General features: G+C 41.6%; 1 protein-coding gene across 1 annotated transcript in view; it reads left to right on the top strand.

The window, feature by feature from the left end:
• The first annotated feature begins 1,756 nt into the window (after positions 1 to 1,756).
• Positions 1,757 to 16,914, top strand: part of SYNE2 (spectrin repeat containing, nuclear envelope 2) — a 178,648-nt gene continuing 163,490 nt past the window's right edge. Inside the window, exons 1-6 of the mRNA XM_010584145.1 lie at positions 1,757 to 1,835; positions 12,399 to 12,460; positions 13,442 to 13,537; positions 13,807 to 13,884; positions 13,977 to 14,069; positions 15,314 to 15,495. Coding sequence (XP_010582447.1) covers positions 1,757 to 1,835; positions 12,399 to 12,460; positions 13,442 to 13,537; positions 13,807 to 13,884; positions 13,977 to 14,069; positions 15,314 to 15,495 — 590 coding nt within the window. The remainder of the gene's footprint in view (positions 1,836 to 12,398; positions 12,461 to 13,441; positions 13,538 to 13,806; positions 13,885 to 13,976; positions 14,070 to 15,313; positions 15,496 to 16,914) is intronic.

Genomic DNA, 16,914 nt, shown 5'->3' with positions numbered 1-16,914 from the left:
GGGGTGGCTTATTTATATCATCTTGTTCTTGTGCCTGTCAAAGATCAAATACTCCTTTTCCTCCTCTTTTTGCCAGGCTGAGCAGGCCAAACTCTTGTAAAACATTTTTTTCCTTTTCTCTGATAAGTCTCATCATCACCTGCCCCAGCCAGAACTCCCCTTTCTTGACTCTGGTGCCTTGAGTTTTAGTTGTAAGTTGTTGGTAACTTGCAGAAATGCTGCATACTCAGTGCAGCACGTGGAATCAGTGCTTTGGCCATATGAACTAATACCTATTTCTCTGGAAAACCAGAATCAAATTAGCAACTTTTTTACCCCTTTGTTCTCTCTGTGCCTTTGCTTGTCATTGGTAAAATGATGTCCCATGGCAGGGGGGAGTGGACTAGATGATCTTTAAGTGTTCCTCCCAACCCAAACAGTTCTGTGATTCTAAAGCTGGGCAATAACCTCTGAGCTCACATAGATGCTGTAGATGTGAATTGATTGGTGTTTGTGAAGCGCTCAGATGCTGGGGTGATGAGTGCCATAGAAAATCTTGTGAGGAACTTAATAATCCTGTCATCAGAGCAGCTCTTGGATAAAGCACAAGGACACACATTGTTCAGGGTGAGGAAAACAAAATATTGAATAGCTCCTCATTAAACGTGTGTTGTCCTTTCTGTGCAGTGAGAGAGAGAGGGAGTGAGGAAAAATAGCGTATAGTAGAATAAACAAAGGTTGCCTCGTGATTCATATGAACAAGGGACTGAATGTAAAAATTCCTCTGGCATTCTTTAATGATGTATTTCCTTACTCATCTATTCACACCCTTTATTTTGACGTACACTTGGTGGATGAGTTATTAATACGTGGTGTGTAAATCCTAGTACTTCTGATGAAAAGGTTACAGATATTTAGGTAACAAAGCTTGTTTAAGGTGAGCCCATATTTAATTTTCAGCTTTATTTCTTTTTGAATTTTTTTAACTTTTAAGTTCTTGATGAAATTGAGTCAGTATCTTGGTATCCAGTTTTTCTTACAGTGGCAAACTGAACAATATAGCTACTATAGTAACAGAAACAGTTTTACACTTTTAAGAAGGATATAGCATATCGTTTACTAAAGTTGCATTAGAGATAGGGGAGGTATTCAGGGAGAGGAAGATGGAGGAGTTGGAAAAAGGAAGTCCTTCATGGGGGTTGAGGAATAACAGAGGTACCAGACAGAGACAGCAGTTGTGATTATTCTCATCCGATAATCGCTGCTTTTTCATTTCACCGTAATCTTTGCAGATTCTGCTTTAATTGTTTCCATTCTGCAACAATTATTTGGACAGGAAGAGAGATCTGAAAAGTACAAAGATTTAAAAAAATGAGATTTGGCAGCAACAAATCTGCAGAAGGCACTGTAAGCCTTTGGTGCCCTGGCTTTCTCAAAGAAAGCAACTGTGTTTGAATTTTTCTAATCCTAGTGCTTTTATTTTCATGGCAAGACACACTGGGATCCATGTTTGTGTTCTGGAGTACTGCTGGCCACCATTAGAAAAGAGTCAAAGGACCAAAGTTTGGATTGATGCAGTAAGAACAGTTGCTTTATTCTGTATAAGCTAAGGAAACAGCCTACCAAGGGAAGAAAACCCAAAAGAAAACGCATGTCTCAGCGCCACACACTTAAGCATCATCAAATTTTATGTAAAACTGTACTAATTTTCTTCTTCTTTTTTTTTTTTTATAATTTCAGTTTGGAAATTGATTAAAGAATCTCCATAGAATTTAATATGGCATCAAAGCAGTCATCTCCCTCAACAGAGGAACAGGCTTCCTCCGAAATAGATGATCTGTGTCTATCGCTGCAAGGTAAGTTACTGTAGTTTTCTGTGCCTTTTTAATGTAGATTTTTGGCAAAATCTGTGACTGTGTAAAAGTTGAAGGGAATTCTGAGAAACCTGTTAACGCTAACATTATGATCAGCATAGTTAGTTCAAGTCCGTGCTTCTTTGCAGGTATTTCTGCGTTTCATGAGAGGCGCTTCAGCAGCGAAATGAAAGATAACAGCTCTCGTGGTACTTTCTCATGGGATTTTCAGATCTGTTGCCTTCTTTGGTACAGATGTGCTCACTGGTTCTTATGTTTTGTTACTCAGAATACATGTTACTGTAAACTGTTTTCAAGGGAGCTGCCAGCATGAAAACAGTTATGCCATTTCATTATTTTCCTTGTTTTCAATTTGCTGACAATTAGGTGGTTGCATTAAGCTGTCTTAATGAGGCTATTAACTACAGTACTATTTTATTTTATTTTATTTGTTTTTCTGTTCTTACTGCTATATCCCCTGCAAGTCTAGAAGGATAGCTTGTGGCCAAAACAAGTAGAAAATTTTTGTGGCTTCTGAATAAATTTCTTACAGGTCAGAGTCTTTCATCCTTACTTGCAATGAGTAAGCTTCCTTGTTAAGGAAGCACTCACTGGTTGATTTTTAATTGTTCCAATTTAACTGCAGCTACCTGGACAGTTAAGTGATAATGAGTGCATCAGAGCTGGCCTCTCAGACAGGCTTTCTGGGTTTTCTTTAATCACGTGTTGAATTTCCTTCTATAAGAATTTCCTGGGAAGGCTGATTTTCCTCTGAACGTGTTCCCCAAAACATTCATGGAGGCTATCAAGGAGGCTAGTCCAGGCAGCAGGACTAGCACTGCTGAAAAGCCTGTCTTTGATGTGTTTAGAGCCTGGTTATTCTAGGATGGATGGGCCAAGTCATGTTTCCACAGAGCTATTTCCTTTTAGCTCACTTGCAATGAAATTACTACAGTGCTTAGTAGAGAGAAAATATGTTTAAAACAGATGGTGCAAAAGAATATTCTGCCAAGTCACTTTTGTGATCTGTATTTGCACTAATATTGTCATTGAAGCCATGTGTTTTGGTGAGCGAGTGTTAACAGTGGTCTAAAGCCAAACTTCTTTAATGGTGAATTTTCTTCCGTTTTGCTTCAGTATTACATTTTCAGGAGAGCAAGCAAAAGCTCCTAGCAGACAGTGGCTAGTCTGACTGTTGCACTAAGCACAGCTTGTCAGACACACATTTGTTGTGCCAGTCAAATGCAGCCGTCGGTAGAAAGACTGAGATGGCTGTTGTCATGAAACGGGTTTGAAAAACACTCTCCAGCTTTAAGGCAGATGGTGCTGAATTAAAGTTACATGCAATTTTAGAATAGGGTTTTGTTTTGAAATAATATTCATGCTATTTTCTGAAAAGTCAGATTGGTGTTTATGTGTTGAATAACAGTAGGGGGTTTTGGTCAATATCTCAGTGAAAAAGCCCTGCTTATTAAAATTGAAATGACTAAATTATATTTCTTTGCTGTAAGAATTTCAGCTCCTAGATTATGCTGAAATGAACACACTGCAAACCTGTGCCTGACTATTGTAAAACATCCAGAGATGTCCCCTTAAAGTGACATAAGCAATTTTTATAATGATTAAATATGCAACAAATGGTACAGCCCCGTTCTATGTATGGAGCTGCGATGCTGCAGCATCTGCTCTGGGTCAAACAAACAAATGGCAACACAGCTGCGATGAAGCACCAAAGAAAGACACATTCCCTGACATGACATATAGAAACCATTAGTAACTCTACCTGCAGATCTGTGGTAGTAAAGGTCAGATAAGACTAATAGAGTCACTCAAGGAAACATTTTTTTCCATTAATAGGAATCTTGGGATGAGATTTGCAAAGCACCTAGAGACTTTGGTTACTTTAGATCTTCAGGGTCACCTGGAGAAGTTTTAGAGAAATCTTAGATTCAAGGAATAGCTGCTTATAAGAAAAGCAGCTTACTTTTTGGGTGACTAAAGGTGAATGTAAAACTGGTTGTGATCTGCTTTTCAAATTGTTAAGATACAGCTTCAAAGAGTACATCCAGTGTTGTACAATGCACAGCATAACAGGAGATATGCATAAATATTTGGCGCAGAAGACAAAAGTAGGGGTGAGATCTAGTCTGGATTGCTTATATTTTAATCTACATTTAAATTCTTTGTGATCCAATCCTCTATTATTCCTGAAAGACATCCAGTGGTGCTGGAGCACTTGTCTAGTCTGGTTAATTAAGACAAGATCAATTTAATGTGCCAATTGGTTTGGTCATAAAACTTTGTGGGGTTATATGCCTAAAAAGATGTAACAAAATAGCTAGCTTTTTTTTTTTCTTCCCCACCACGTGTAAAACCAAACACTCATTTTCGGTATGTTTGTGATTCAAGTCACAGTCCTCTGTGAGGAGGACAGCACTTTGCGAAAGAAACAGAAGGAAAGAGGGGAAGAACAACCTCTTTTAAATAATTAGTGAAGACATTACTACTTAGTAGCTCTAATTATTATAGAAATCCTATTAAATTAATTCCAGTGGCTTAATATTGTAAAAATTTGCTTTAGTGGAATTTCTGTTAGTGGGTTTTTAGGTAGAAGAGTGTTCAAGGATGAACATTCACTTTCCATAATAGTGTTCAGCCTAGAAGATGCAGTAAAGAAAGTAACTGGAAAATAGGTAAAAATGTAACTTTGTTCTCAGTGCATCTGTCTTGTCAGCTGAATAATTTAAGGAGATTTAGTGAAGCTTGAAAAACATGAAGAAAATAGGTAAAGAAATGAAAGCAATATGGTTTCTAATTTTCCCATCTTCAGACATTTTCAAATGATGAAGCTAGTCACAAAATCATGAGGCTGAAATAAAAAGCTGCAAGAACATAAACCCTTATATATGTATCTTTTCAGAGGTATATATTGGTCTTTAACCTTCTCCAGTTTTCAGTCTCCACAAACAAAAGAGTAATAGCTACCCCCTCCCTCCCTGCCAAGAAAATTGAAATTGCATGATGTCGGGGCTTGGGCTCCTTTTCTGTTCTTTTTTCCTTCCCTCTATCCTAGATGTTGTAATAAAATTAAATCACAATAACATCATTATCTGTGCCCTATCCTCCAGCACCTCTCTGCTTTCTTCCAGTTTTCTCATGCAGCACAACTTACAGTGGCTGCAAAGGTATTTTGTGTCCTTGCACAGTCACCTAAAACTGCAGGTGAAAAGCCTGGAGCCAGACCTGTTAAGGATATATCCTATGGGGAAATATTGAAGGGAAGGGTTTCTCCTTCCAGGCAGCCTGCAGACGTTTTGGTGAACAGAGAATGCTTGCCAGGGAGATGCTCTGTTGCAGCACGTGGACCATCTTTGAAACCTGAAGTCACTTTTGCTGGAGCTATGGAGGGAGCAGGCAGGAGCTCGGGGCTTGGCTGGCAATGAGCATGGGAGCAATAATGCGAGAGCCCTGTCCTATGTCTCCTCCTACCATAGCTTCCCTCCCAGCACTGTGTTACGGGCTGGCCCCATAGAGGGGTCCAGCCTGGTGTTCGGCCTTTTACAAATGGAAGAGGTACAGTTGGGGTCCAAAATTGTTTTCAGCTACCTGACATGAGGCACGTCCCTTCCTTTGGTAAGAGAAGGGCTTCATGGCAATGTTTTGAGAATTGTTGCAGATAAGACTAATCTTTGCTGATGAGCCTGAGTGCAGGCTTGCAGCAAGGAGAATGTGCAGCCACTTGAAGATGGGTGTCTACAGCAAAAACCGAACAGGGTTTGTGGCACTCTGGAGCAGGAGTATTTTTTGCTTTCAGGATGTAAATCTGTTTGCCTGTGGGATGATCCAACCTCCACTTTCCCTCCCATGCACAAATCCTTCTACTTTCTTCCCGAGGACAGCAAACAGACCCTATGTGTGGTGTTTCCCACCAAACCTGTGCAGAACTCTGTTTTCCCTTTTCTTTCCATGCTTGCCGAGCTAATTCAGACACAAGAGAGTGTGTTTTAGCTCTCGGAGTTTGGGGCATGTACTTACTCTTTCACTGTTTAATTAACTGCAGGGGTCCTAATTTTTGGCTCTGCTTATTAGTCCATGTGCATGTTACTGTTTATTACTCTAAGCCAAAGAATGATCATACAAGAACATGGCCGCTAAAACTGTTTTTGAAGAGTGTTTAATGATACAAATTAATTATGCTATATTCATGCAGTTATGTCTAAACCTTTATGAATTATTTCTCTTTGACTGAAGTTGAAAATATGGTGATATACATGGATAGATTTTGTTGTGCAGCTTGTAGTAGATTGCACTCATCTCTGAGTAAAGGAGGATATCTCTTTGAGACCTGCTTAATTCATCCAGAGGTCAGGTAGACTACTAATTCTTACCCAGCGTTTTTTTTATTCTAGCTGTATGCGTCATCTGTTGGGGCAAGTATGTTATTACAGCTACACTTTTTTTTCTTTAATCAGAATGATCAAAAAGTGCATTAAATGTTTATTATAAATTTGCAGGTGTGACTTTTACAAATCGAAAAGCTCTGAGTGCAGCTCGTAGGGGCTGAACTGGAATTTATGCCCTGTTTATGCTGCCTGCTGCCTGGGTGAGGAGCTGGTCAGCAGTTCCCCTAACTGCATGGCTTCATGGCATGTGGCGGGGCTGATGGCATTGGAGAAGCAACCGACATATGAGACTGCCTAAAAAAAAAAAATCAGTCATGGGTATTTTTGTCTGTTTTGCATGCCTAATGCAAAAAATAGATTGTATAGTTACATAAATGTGTTCCTTGCTAGATAAATTTCAATTTGTTAAAGGCACTATCAGGTGCATAACTGGTTAAAAACTGGCATTAAAATGCTTAAGCAGCGGATGGCTTCTGAGGCACCTGTATAGGGCACTGAAGGCTACTTATGTTCATATCTGTGCTTCACCGTGGATTTTCTTTAAAATGTTAGAAAACCCACTTAAGCCCTTATCTTTAAAAGTATGTAGATATCTAAATGATGTGACTTAGTACCTTTAAGTATTTAACCTGTAATCTCTGTCTATGCTCCCAAGTACTGCCGTGCCTCACTTCACGGGCTGTTGTGGCAGTAAAGACAGCGGTGTTTCAGAGCAGAGCTGCTCCAGGGTCCTGGCAATGAGAAGAACAAAAGTGTTTAAAGTGGCCAGGAGGGCAAAACTCAATGTGAACAGGCTTCCTGAGTTAGTAGCACTTTAAATTGGATAATTTTTTTCCAAAAGGAAAAGGAGGTTGAAAGCAATAACATAGAAAGGAAAGTTCCCACTTGCTGCATAGACATGGTGGTAGTTAATTAGTTAATATTTATACAATATTTGGATTTGAAAAGACTCATTCCTGCAGAAATATTTTCATCACCTTCATTGGGTGTTGGATAAACTTCTTAATCTTAACAAAAATACTGTGTTTGTTTTTAATTGCTTAACGCCATGTTACTGAACATCAATGCTGGAAATAACTCTTTTCCCTGCTTTCCTGTCTGCAGAAAATGAAACTCTCTGCCTGGGCGGAAGGGAAGGGACCCTATAAAGGGCTCGGGGTGAATTGCTCACCCTCTCCCTGGGTTGGCTAGTACTTAACGGTTCTTCTGCTAGTTCCCATCATTTACAGCATGTACCTACTTGGTATTTTAGTTCATACCAGGAGTGCTGTCTTGAAGGAGTTCTCCCAGTTATCCCTGCTGACCATGCTTTGGTTCATTTTGCTGAGCCATCAGGGAGTGTGGAAATGGTTATTTTGAATGAAACTGAAATAAATGTTCCAAAAAGGTACCATGGCTGTCTGTAAGCATTCAGGCTAGAGCTAGTCCAATACAACCTTTCTTCCCTACACACGGTGGGTATGCTACATCTTGAACACCAGCTTTTTTGATCTGCTGATCTGTTCCTGTGGGGCTGCACTGCTTGCTACTGTAGACATAGCCTCAGCTGACCTGAATGGTGAAAGGAAGATACAAAAATATCACACACAAGAGGTAATTCCTTCTGGCGAAACAGAGATGGGAAGATGACAGACAGGCTTACACTCACTAATTTCAAATAATTGTTTAAAAAAATATTTTTTAAAAAAGAAAAAAGCCACACAGTTGTAAGTCATCCACTGGCAGTGATGCACTGGTCCTCGTGATAGAAGAAAACCTCTTTGCTGTTTGGTGACATTGTTTGATGAGCGTGGACAGATAGGGTACATCTGCTCTGCTGTGATTTGCTTCCTGCAGCTCCCTGACGAGGGAGGAGACGATGCTTTCCTATGAGCTGCCATCTCTGACCTTGGGAAGGGAGGCATGAAATGCAACAGAAGAGAGGAGATTAATTTTAAGTCTGGCTTTTCTGTATCACCGTTAAAGGAAGGCTGAGAGTAAAACCATGGCTGCTCCTGCCCTCCCCTACTTTTGCTCCTGGGAGAGTTCAGCACTTCTGTGCTCCCTGCTGTGTCCCCATGCTCCAGCCTGTAATGATTAGTCTGGATTGTAGGACTTGTTGGTAGCTCATTACTGGATAAAACAGTCATTGTCCAGCAGTGTGTATTGATTTTTAGCTAGCCTACGTGACAGGCTGCTTTTACGTGTTATTCCTCCCTAAAGAGTTGTTCTGAAGATTAGCTTTAAAACATAGGGTGAAATGTGATTTGGGGTGTTTTCTGATTAACAGGTTCTTATTTCATTCTCTCAGATCCATTTTTTGGCTTGGTGAGTTTTGGCCCAAAGTAAAGAAAATGATCAGTTTTTTTCTGATAGCTTTATTCTGGGTCAGTGACATTTTGAAAACTAGGGCAAGAGAAAACCAAGGTCACTTAGAGTCCTATAAAAAGGCCTAACAAAGAATCCATTCATCCTCATAAAAATAAAAATCCGTATTAATTAACCACGTGGTAGAGATAAGAATTTGAGAGCTTGATTAAATCATTAGCGCCTCTGAGCAGTAGAGTAGGGGGGGAGATGGGAGGGAAAACACATTCGGCCTGAAAATTGAAATATGACTGCCTGCCACGGTGCCAGAAGCACATCTGTACTGAGCTGTGTGATGTGTGGCCTGGATGGAAGCAGAGCGACTGCCTCACTACAGACTGGGGAGATATCGGCAGGCATGGAGTTTTGTTATGGATTCAATAACAAAATTCAGTGGAATTTTTTTTGGGGGGGGGTATAGAAAAGTAAGCCACATTGCAGCTGAGGCTGCGGCTGCTTGGAAGGCAGCTGGGTGGGTTGCACTAGGCAACGGTTGTAGCTTGGGGAGGGTGTAAGGTGTGCTTAGGTGTGTGCAGTGGAATAAATAACTGCCTTGTACTTTAGCCAAGTGAGACATTTGCCTGAGAGCTGCCCACGTGAATCAACACTTGCAGTATCTGGCCCACATTGCATAATGCTTCTGCACATTAATATGGAGAGATTCTACCAAAACAAGACCAAATGTCCTCATCCTAACCAACCTGTAACCAACCCCCAGAGCAAGTTCTCCAAATCAGTAGCAGTAGTGTGTGTTTGGCAAGAGCTGCAGCTGGAAGAGTCACTGGCGTCAGGCAGAGTAGTTAATATTTGCTTTCTGTCCCTTTTCAAGGGCCAGCAATACCAGCCTTGCCTGCCTGATAAAATTGAGTGCAGCTACTCAATAATTGCTCGTTAGGTAATTGGAACGTCTCCCGCACGGGTATTCACCCAAAGGGTGTGGTTGGGTCCTGTGCTAACATGAAGCCAGTATCTCTGTGCTATTTATGTCCTTGTGAGCATTGTGACATTGATTGTCTGTGTGGCATGTTTGCACTTATTTTCTGTTTTCCAGACAAAGCAGAATTTTGAGACTGCATTTTTGTCCCTGTCTTTAAGACTGCCCTTATCTTACTGTTCATCATGATCTCTGTGATATTTAAAAAGAGACATAAAACAATCCAGCAAGCAGGGGAAAGTGACTGTTTCGTGCTCCGACAGGATCATAGTATTGCAGATTAGAGGAGGACTGTTGAAAGACCTGTTAGCTACAGCATGCAAAACAGCCCTCAACACACATAATGCATGAATGTTTTTCTTGCCACTCACCTGCCCGGTGAAGCAGAAGGATGTCTGTGGGTCGGATGGTGGGGTTAGGAGCAGGAGGCTGCATTACCCCTAAGCGGCTTGCTCTGCTTCGCGAGCTGATGAAGCTCTGTTCGGCAAGCCCTTCAGGCCAGCTTGGGTGATGAAAAGCCACCCAGGACTGGGGCTTGTGTTTGCCAAATTCCCAGAGCGTAATAGAGTGTGGGACTTTTTCCTCTGAGTGGCATCTTCATTTTCATGTGCAGAGCAGTCAGGATTATTATTTTTTTTTTCCACCCCAAGGGCTTGATATTTTTGGCATTTTGCATCCTGCCCAGCCTACAAAAACATACATATCTATTGCTGAGTAGTCTTGCGCTTGCCTTATGACGTCAAACTTGTCTTCACGTTAATCTCTTGTGCAAGAGCGTGCTTTCAGAGGTGGAGGAGATCGTACGCTCCTGCCCTATCTCCCAGATTTGTTTCTTCCTGCAAGCTGATGGCCTGGCCAGAGTCTCCCTCTGCCTCTCCCATGCGGTGGGAGGATTCACCCCAGCTGGGAGGTGGGCAGCGAGTACCCCTGTAGCTGCCTTGCCCACCATCTCCCTCCAGGCCCGGGCCATGCGCGCTGCCCTACCACCGGCTGCTCCTCAGGGAGCTGCCCTGGGGCCGTGGTGCAGGACACCCACTGTCCTTTGCTGTCCTCCATCCCGCAGCCCATCTGCCTCCCTGTACGCAGGAGCTCCGCACCTCTGTGTCGCCATGACCCAAAGACCTGTCCTCTGCTCCAGGCTGCCTGACGCAGCTTCTCCCGCCGCCTGGCACAGCGGGGAGAAGAGCTTGCCCTTTCCCTCCGCTTTGCACCTCTCCTGCCTCTCAGGCTTTGCTTCTCTGCTGCCTGCAACGACAGGCAGGAGCATTGCAGGCCGGTCTCTGGGGCGGCTGCCCGTAGCCGTGCATGGAGGGGCTGGCGTCTGCCTCAGCCCTCAGAGGGCTGGGAGAGCCGTGCAGCTGACGCAGGCCAAAGATGGTGGTTTGGGCAACCAAAACCTCAACTCTCCTAACTGTGTCATCTTGCCCTCCCTCAGGTAATAGCCTATTTGGCCTGCTTCGTAATGTCTGGGCTATTAAAAACCAGTGCAGCCTTTTGGGTCTTTATTCCAATGTGGAAGAAGTAGGGGATGACCACCTGTCTGTGAGCTCCAGGCAGGCCCCTTGGTGGGGTGGTACTGCTTTTTGGCCTGTGTTTTGGGAAGTCAACCCCAGCACTTGCAGTCAAAGCTGATGTGGAAAGGGAGAGAAAAAGGAGTTTGTGTTCACGCCTACTCCCACGAGCTGTTGGGATGGCTGCTAGTGGCAGCGCCTACGCAGTGGTGAGGCCTGAAAGGCCGTAATCTCAGGGGCCAACACCTCCTGCTGTTACCTCAGACCTGTATATAGACATCCAGCAGGGATGTATGGTTTGGTGGTGGTGTATCTTGGGAACAGGGTGGATTTTTGAGAGGGAGCATGGGCTGGGCAGTCCTGTGATCCACTGGCCGTGATGGGGCTGGGGAGCTGGTCTGGTCTGCCCCCGCTGCTCACGCTCTGCTTCACCTTTTGGGGGAACTAGACTTTTCTTCAATTCTGCAACCCACAAGCTGTGGAGAAAGGCTTTTCCCTCTCTTGATCTCTACTCTGGTGAGAGAAACAGTTTAAATACTGTGATTTTTGAAACATGGGCTTAATCAAGTTCCTATCTCCCTTCACAGCTGGTGGTAGTTTATCACTGCGTACCAGCCTGAAGGACCTGGGTGAAGAGCTGGATCTCAGTGTGAGCGGGTCACGCTTTGAGTCTCACTTCACTGTTTTTTACTGGGGCATGAGTTCAAGCACTTCCTTCTTCTTCCCTCCTATTTTAAGACCCCGTGTGCCCCTTTTTGGCCAGATTAGTGGTCTGCATACCCCAGGGGGGGCCCAGCACTGAAAAGGGTGCAGTTAGAGGGTATATTCCCCAATGAGAGGCTAATAACTCTCCCCAGCCCTTCAGTTACCCAAGATATCCACACATGTTGTGTGGCTTCACCTACACATTTGCATTTATCACTTAGCCCCAGCCTCCATCCTGGTCTCATCACCCAACTCTATGCATGGCTTTTCCCGAATTTCAAGATGGATCTTGTACTGACCATGGCCCTGAGTCTTTCAAGGAACATTTAGGAATGGATGGAGTTATTCTAGACGCTCTGTAGAATGACGTGTTCACACTGCTGTTTGCATTTGCTAAGCTTTTGAGAAAAGCTTCCTTAGTTGCTCTTTACTGCATCCAGTAGAAGTATGCTTGATGGTTGTAGAGGTCCTTGCAGTATCATCTCTGTAAACAAGAAAATATCAGCTCTAAAAGAAGAGTTGAGAAAAACTAATGTTAAACAGTAACTTAATATCTGGAAGAACGGACGTTAGGTTTGAGATGGATGCCATGTATCTTTTTGAGAAAAAGAAATAAAACCAGATCATTTTTTCCATTAACCATTTTTTTTCCTTTTTTTTTCCCCAGTGCAGCGAGAGCGTACACAGAAGAAAACCTTCACTAGCTGGATAAATTCAATATTGGCAAAGGTAAGAAGGGGTTTCTTCAGGAAAGACATGCCTTTTGCCTTTTTGATTCGGATGTGCTGTATGGAGATTAAAATTTTTAGGAATAAACAAAATTAATATAAGAGTTTCAGGCACTGGCTGGAAAAAGTAGCCCCTAGAGAGCATTTGTTTAATAGGTGCAAAAGCATTGTATTGGTGATTGTCCAAGGTTGTTTGTAAGAAATGGTTTGTAAGTAGAAGACAGTATCTTTCTTGCTGATGTGGTGAAACACACTTGTGCTGGATTGTGGCACATGCCTTAGGGTTTTATGAGGTTCTGTATTTATGATTAGTTTTATTGTGTTTAGGTAAGTAGTATTCTATTATGCAATCCATGAACATGAGTTTAATGGGATGACCTGAGTGACTGGTAAGTATTAAGACAAACAACATAGTAGTTAGTGTAGGTGCTCTTTAAGCTTTCACAAAGCAGCTCATGCAGCATGTGCTGGGGCTCTGACTTGCTCAGGTTAAAAAAAAATACCTTGTTTTGGTCCCTCCTTGAGCAGAAGCTGCTGAGCTTGTGGTGAGTTTGTGTTGTCCACAAGTGGGTGAAAAGAGTGAGGATTTAGTTATTTAGCCCTATAGTTCAATTTGTACTTGGGGTACATTGATTAAGAAGTCAAAATAGGAATTAACTGCTTTTCTTAACTTTCCCTTTTTCAAAGCTTTGAGGTCTTTTGCCACATACCTCCTTGAAAAGTATAAATACTTGAAAATGAGGCCTAAAATAACCCTTATAAAACACAGAGGGAGGGCAAGAGGGAATAAGAGACAAACATAACAGTGGTTCAGAAGCAGGAGGATATGGCTGATTAGATGCAGGATTTCTATTTCAGCTTATTGAAAAAATAAAGGATGCTAAACATTTTTTTAACAACAGACTAACCTGTGATGTTCTGTAGTGTGTTGAATTCAAAATGACAAAAGATGGTGTGACAAGCATTGAAATTTGTTTTGCAGCATACACCTCCTTCTGTTATCTCAGACCTGTACACAGACGTACGGCAAGGGCATTTGCTTTTGGATTTGTTGGAAGTGCTTTCAGGTCAACATCTGGTAAGACAGAGTAATAAAAATATTACCTCAATCCTTCATCAAATCCAGGAAAGATTTCTGAATATTCTTAATTGTAACCGTATGAGTGATCCCTCTGGAGTTATAGAGCTATTTGCAGGTAACTTATTCTTACACCACTGACACTGAAACACACTGAAATAAGCTGATCCAAAGTAATTTGTGAATCTTTGCAGGACTTCCCTAATCAAAATATAAAATAAAATTAATTTTTACAACTGGGGATGTGACCTGTTCTTTTTGCTTCACAGCCACGGGAAAAAGGATTTAATACCTTCCAGTGCAGAAGTAACATAGAAAATGCTTTGACATTTTTAAAGAGCAGATCAGTGAGTATTAACTTCAAAATTCACAGCTAAAGCCAGTTTAGCTGGTGGAACATTTTCTTTGTTAACAATGATCCTTTTTTTTTTCCCCCTAGCTCAAGCTCATAAATATTCATGTTGCTGACATTATTGAAGGAAAACCTTCCATTGTGCTTGGCCTAATTTGGACAATTATATTTCATTTTCATGTAAGTATTTCAGCGATGTAAGAGAGTTTTAGTAGAGAGGAAAAGCAGAAAAATATGTTGACTTACGTGGTTGCCAAATGAGATGAATTAGTACAAAGCAGAAGATTATTTTCTGACCTCTGGAAGTGATGGCTCACGGAGGAGATGCACCAGTGCATCTTCCCTATGTCTCTGAGCTGCTTCACCTCACCAGTGCAATGATGGCATTACAGCCTGATGAAAGGTATCTAGCTACAAATGGTAGTAAGGAAAGATATTGAGATTTTTTTTAGAGTAACTAGTTTAAAAATAGGCTAAACTTTGCCTATCTGTCTAAGGCCTGTAATGATTAAGCTCCAAATAGAGCAAATAGTGTAAAGTGGCCCATATCCATCTCCCTCAAAGGCAGCCCCCCTCTTCAGTGTTGGCTGTGCTCACAATGTGTAATTCTTGCTATTATTTTTTTCAGTACCAGGTACCTGAAATAACATGAAGGCTGTCACAGTGATTTTTCTTATACAAGATACTGAGCATGCATCTTGCATGGCATGAGGTTGTGGGGAGGTTTGAAAGCACAGGGCCTTGCTTTAATCATATTGTAGGACAGTAGAGGATGATGGAGCCAAACTGTCTTCTAGTAAGAGCCCAGCAGTTATTTAACATGGATGCACTGGGGGTGAACTGCTGACTGGGGCTCAGGAGAGCACAAAGAAGCAAAGTTATTTAACAGTATTGTAACCCACATTTTTCTTGGTAAAGGTTCTTCAGTGCTGAAGATTCTCGTGCTCCACATAGCCTATGCATTATCTTTTTACCTAAACCAAGCTTCTCTGACCAAATGTAGATCTCTGAGGTCTATCAAGTAGGTTTTCCTGCACCCTGAGTGAGCAGGCAAACTCTAAGCATGCCTAATACGTGACACTGTTGACAGCAGAAAACACAGCTGCCGTGGGCTGCTTTCGCTGGTAGGAGGAATAAAAAAGCATATTGAGTGAGAAGGTCCTGTGATGCTATTGCTGGTACCCACAGTATAACATGGAAGTCTTTGGATGAATATTTTCTGCCAAAAAATCACCTAAAGATGGGAATTCAATGTGAAATAGTTCAGAGTGAACAGATAAAAAAATCCTGGTCTGATCTCTGGGGACAGGGAACTACTATTACATCTGTGACTGAGTCCTTTCTAATTCTCTGTGGTTTTCTCCCATTGATGTCTTGGTAATTTTTCACTGAAGCCTGATTAACTCTCCCATCATCTCTGATAGATTGAAGAACTTGCCCAGACACTTGCTTGTACTTACAATCAGCCTTCACTTGATTGTTCAAGTGCTGTTGACTCCTCTCCAAAGGCAAGCCGATCAGTTAAAAAAAGTGCTAAAATTAAGGAACGGTGGAAGATCTCTGCTACAAAGGCTCTTTTGTTATGGGCAAAAGAACAGTGTTCACTGTAAGTTCCATCCAAGACTTATAAATAGTATGTTACACGTTGTATTTACTGCTTTCCTCTAAATGTGGTGATATTTTCCCCTGTTTTTTTAACTTAGTGACAGCTTAGCAGAAAATCCTTTAGATTTCAGATGTTGTTACCAGTTCTTTTAGCATCAGTCAGGCCCTAGCTGTTTTGACATGAGCCCTTTAATAACGTGAAGCTAATCCTACTAATAAAATACCACAATGTAAATTGAGTTGTTTGACTTGTCTGTTTTAGGGGCTTCTGTGTGGTAAGTCTAGTGGAATGTTTACATGATTTGCTAGTTTTAATCTGCATGATTGGCACTGGTTAACAAAGTTTCAGTAATTTATTTTTTTTTTAATGGAATAGTAGGATTTCTAGGTTTCCCATATCTTATGTTTTTCTGTCAAAACACTGCATGATCCCCAAGAAGGACCCTAGTCCTAGACATCCTAGTCCCCAGTTCTAACAAGGTATTTCCTTATGCTCGATGTACAGGTAGCTCTGTTGATTTCAGTGGGAGTATTCACAGTGCACAATCTAGAGCAGATACAGATATTTCTTGTAAGGGGCAGGCTTTACATTTTCTTCAAGGGCTCCTGCTTCACTCCAGGATGTTTCAAATATGTTTTACAATAATGTCAGCCCTTTCTCTCCAGCTCTTTGGTTGCTTTATGTTCTAATAACATCCTACTAATATTCTATGTTGTTAGTGGGAGATAAAGGCCTTCATCAGCACATCAGACACTTTCTGCTGGGAGAATGTTTTCAAGGCACTGAAGTTTCCCTTTTAGCTGTGTTTTATCAGGACAAGATTGATTGTCGTATAAAAAACAGCTCTCTGTCCATTTAATCTTCCTCTTTTGCTTGTTTTTCTTTTTCAGCAATATTGCTGTCTGTTTTGTAGCATGCTTTCTGAACTGTGATTAAGTTGAATGATTTTGTTATCAGTGAATCCTATAGTTTTTGGTAAAAGAACAAATCTTGTAAGTCCTGGCTCATTGTTTTGTAACTAAATTTGATCACCTGAAACCCCACATCTTTTCCATGCTGTAACATACTCATAATATACAGACTGTTTCTGGAAAGTTGTCCCAGAATTCACTGTGGCTTGCAGAGCTGAGCACCTCACGGCACTGTCCAGGCACTGCTTAATGGAAGATGTTTTAAAGGCACTAAGCTAAATAAGAGAAAAAGAAGTATTTTTCCTGCAGTAATAGATCACTTTTAAGGTCTGGATTTTCTAAAATGCCAGAGGCGATTCCAGTACTTGGTGCCCTTACAGACAAATAGCTACAGGTTCTTCAGTGCTTTGCTTGTTGTTTTTCCATCCCATAGAATACATAGATATTGAGCACAAAGGTGATGTTCAGAAAGGATATTGGATCAGCAAGGCTTTATCTTCAGAATGCA

The sequence above is a fragment of the Haliaeetus leucocephalus genome, unplaced genomic scaffold (genome assembly GCF_000737465.1).
Source record: "Haliaeetus leucocephalus isolate CR32 unplaced genomic scaffold, Haliaeetus_leucocephalus-4.0 Scaffold944, whole genome shotgun sequence".
Lineage (NCBI taxonomy): Eukaryota > Metazoa > Chordata > Aves > Accipitriformes > Accipitridae > Haliaeetus > Haliaeetus leucocephalus.
Note: the sequence above shows the minus strand (reverse complement) of the source record. Positions and strands in the feature narration are given on the sequence as shown.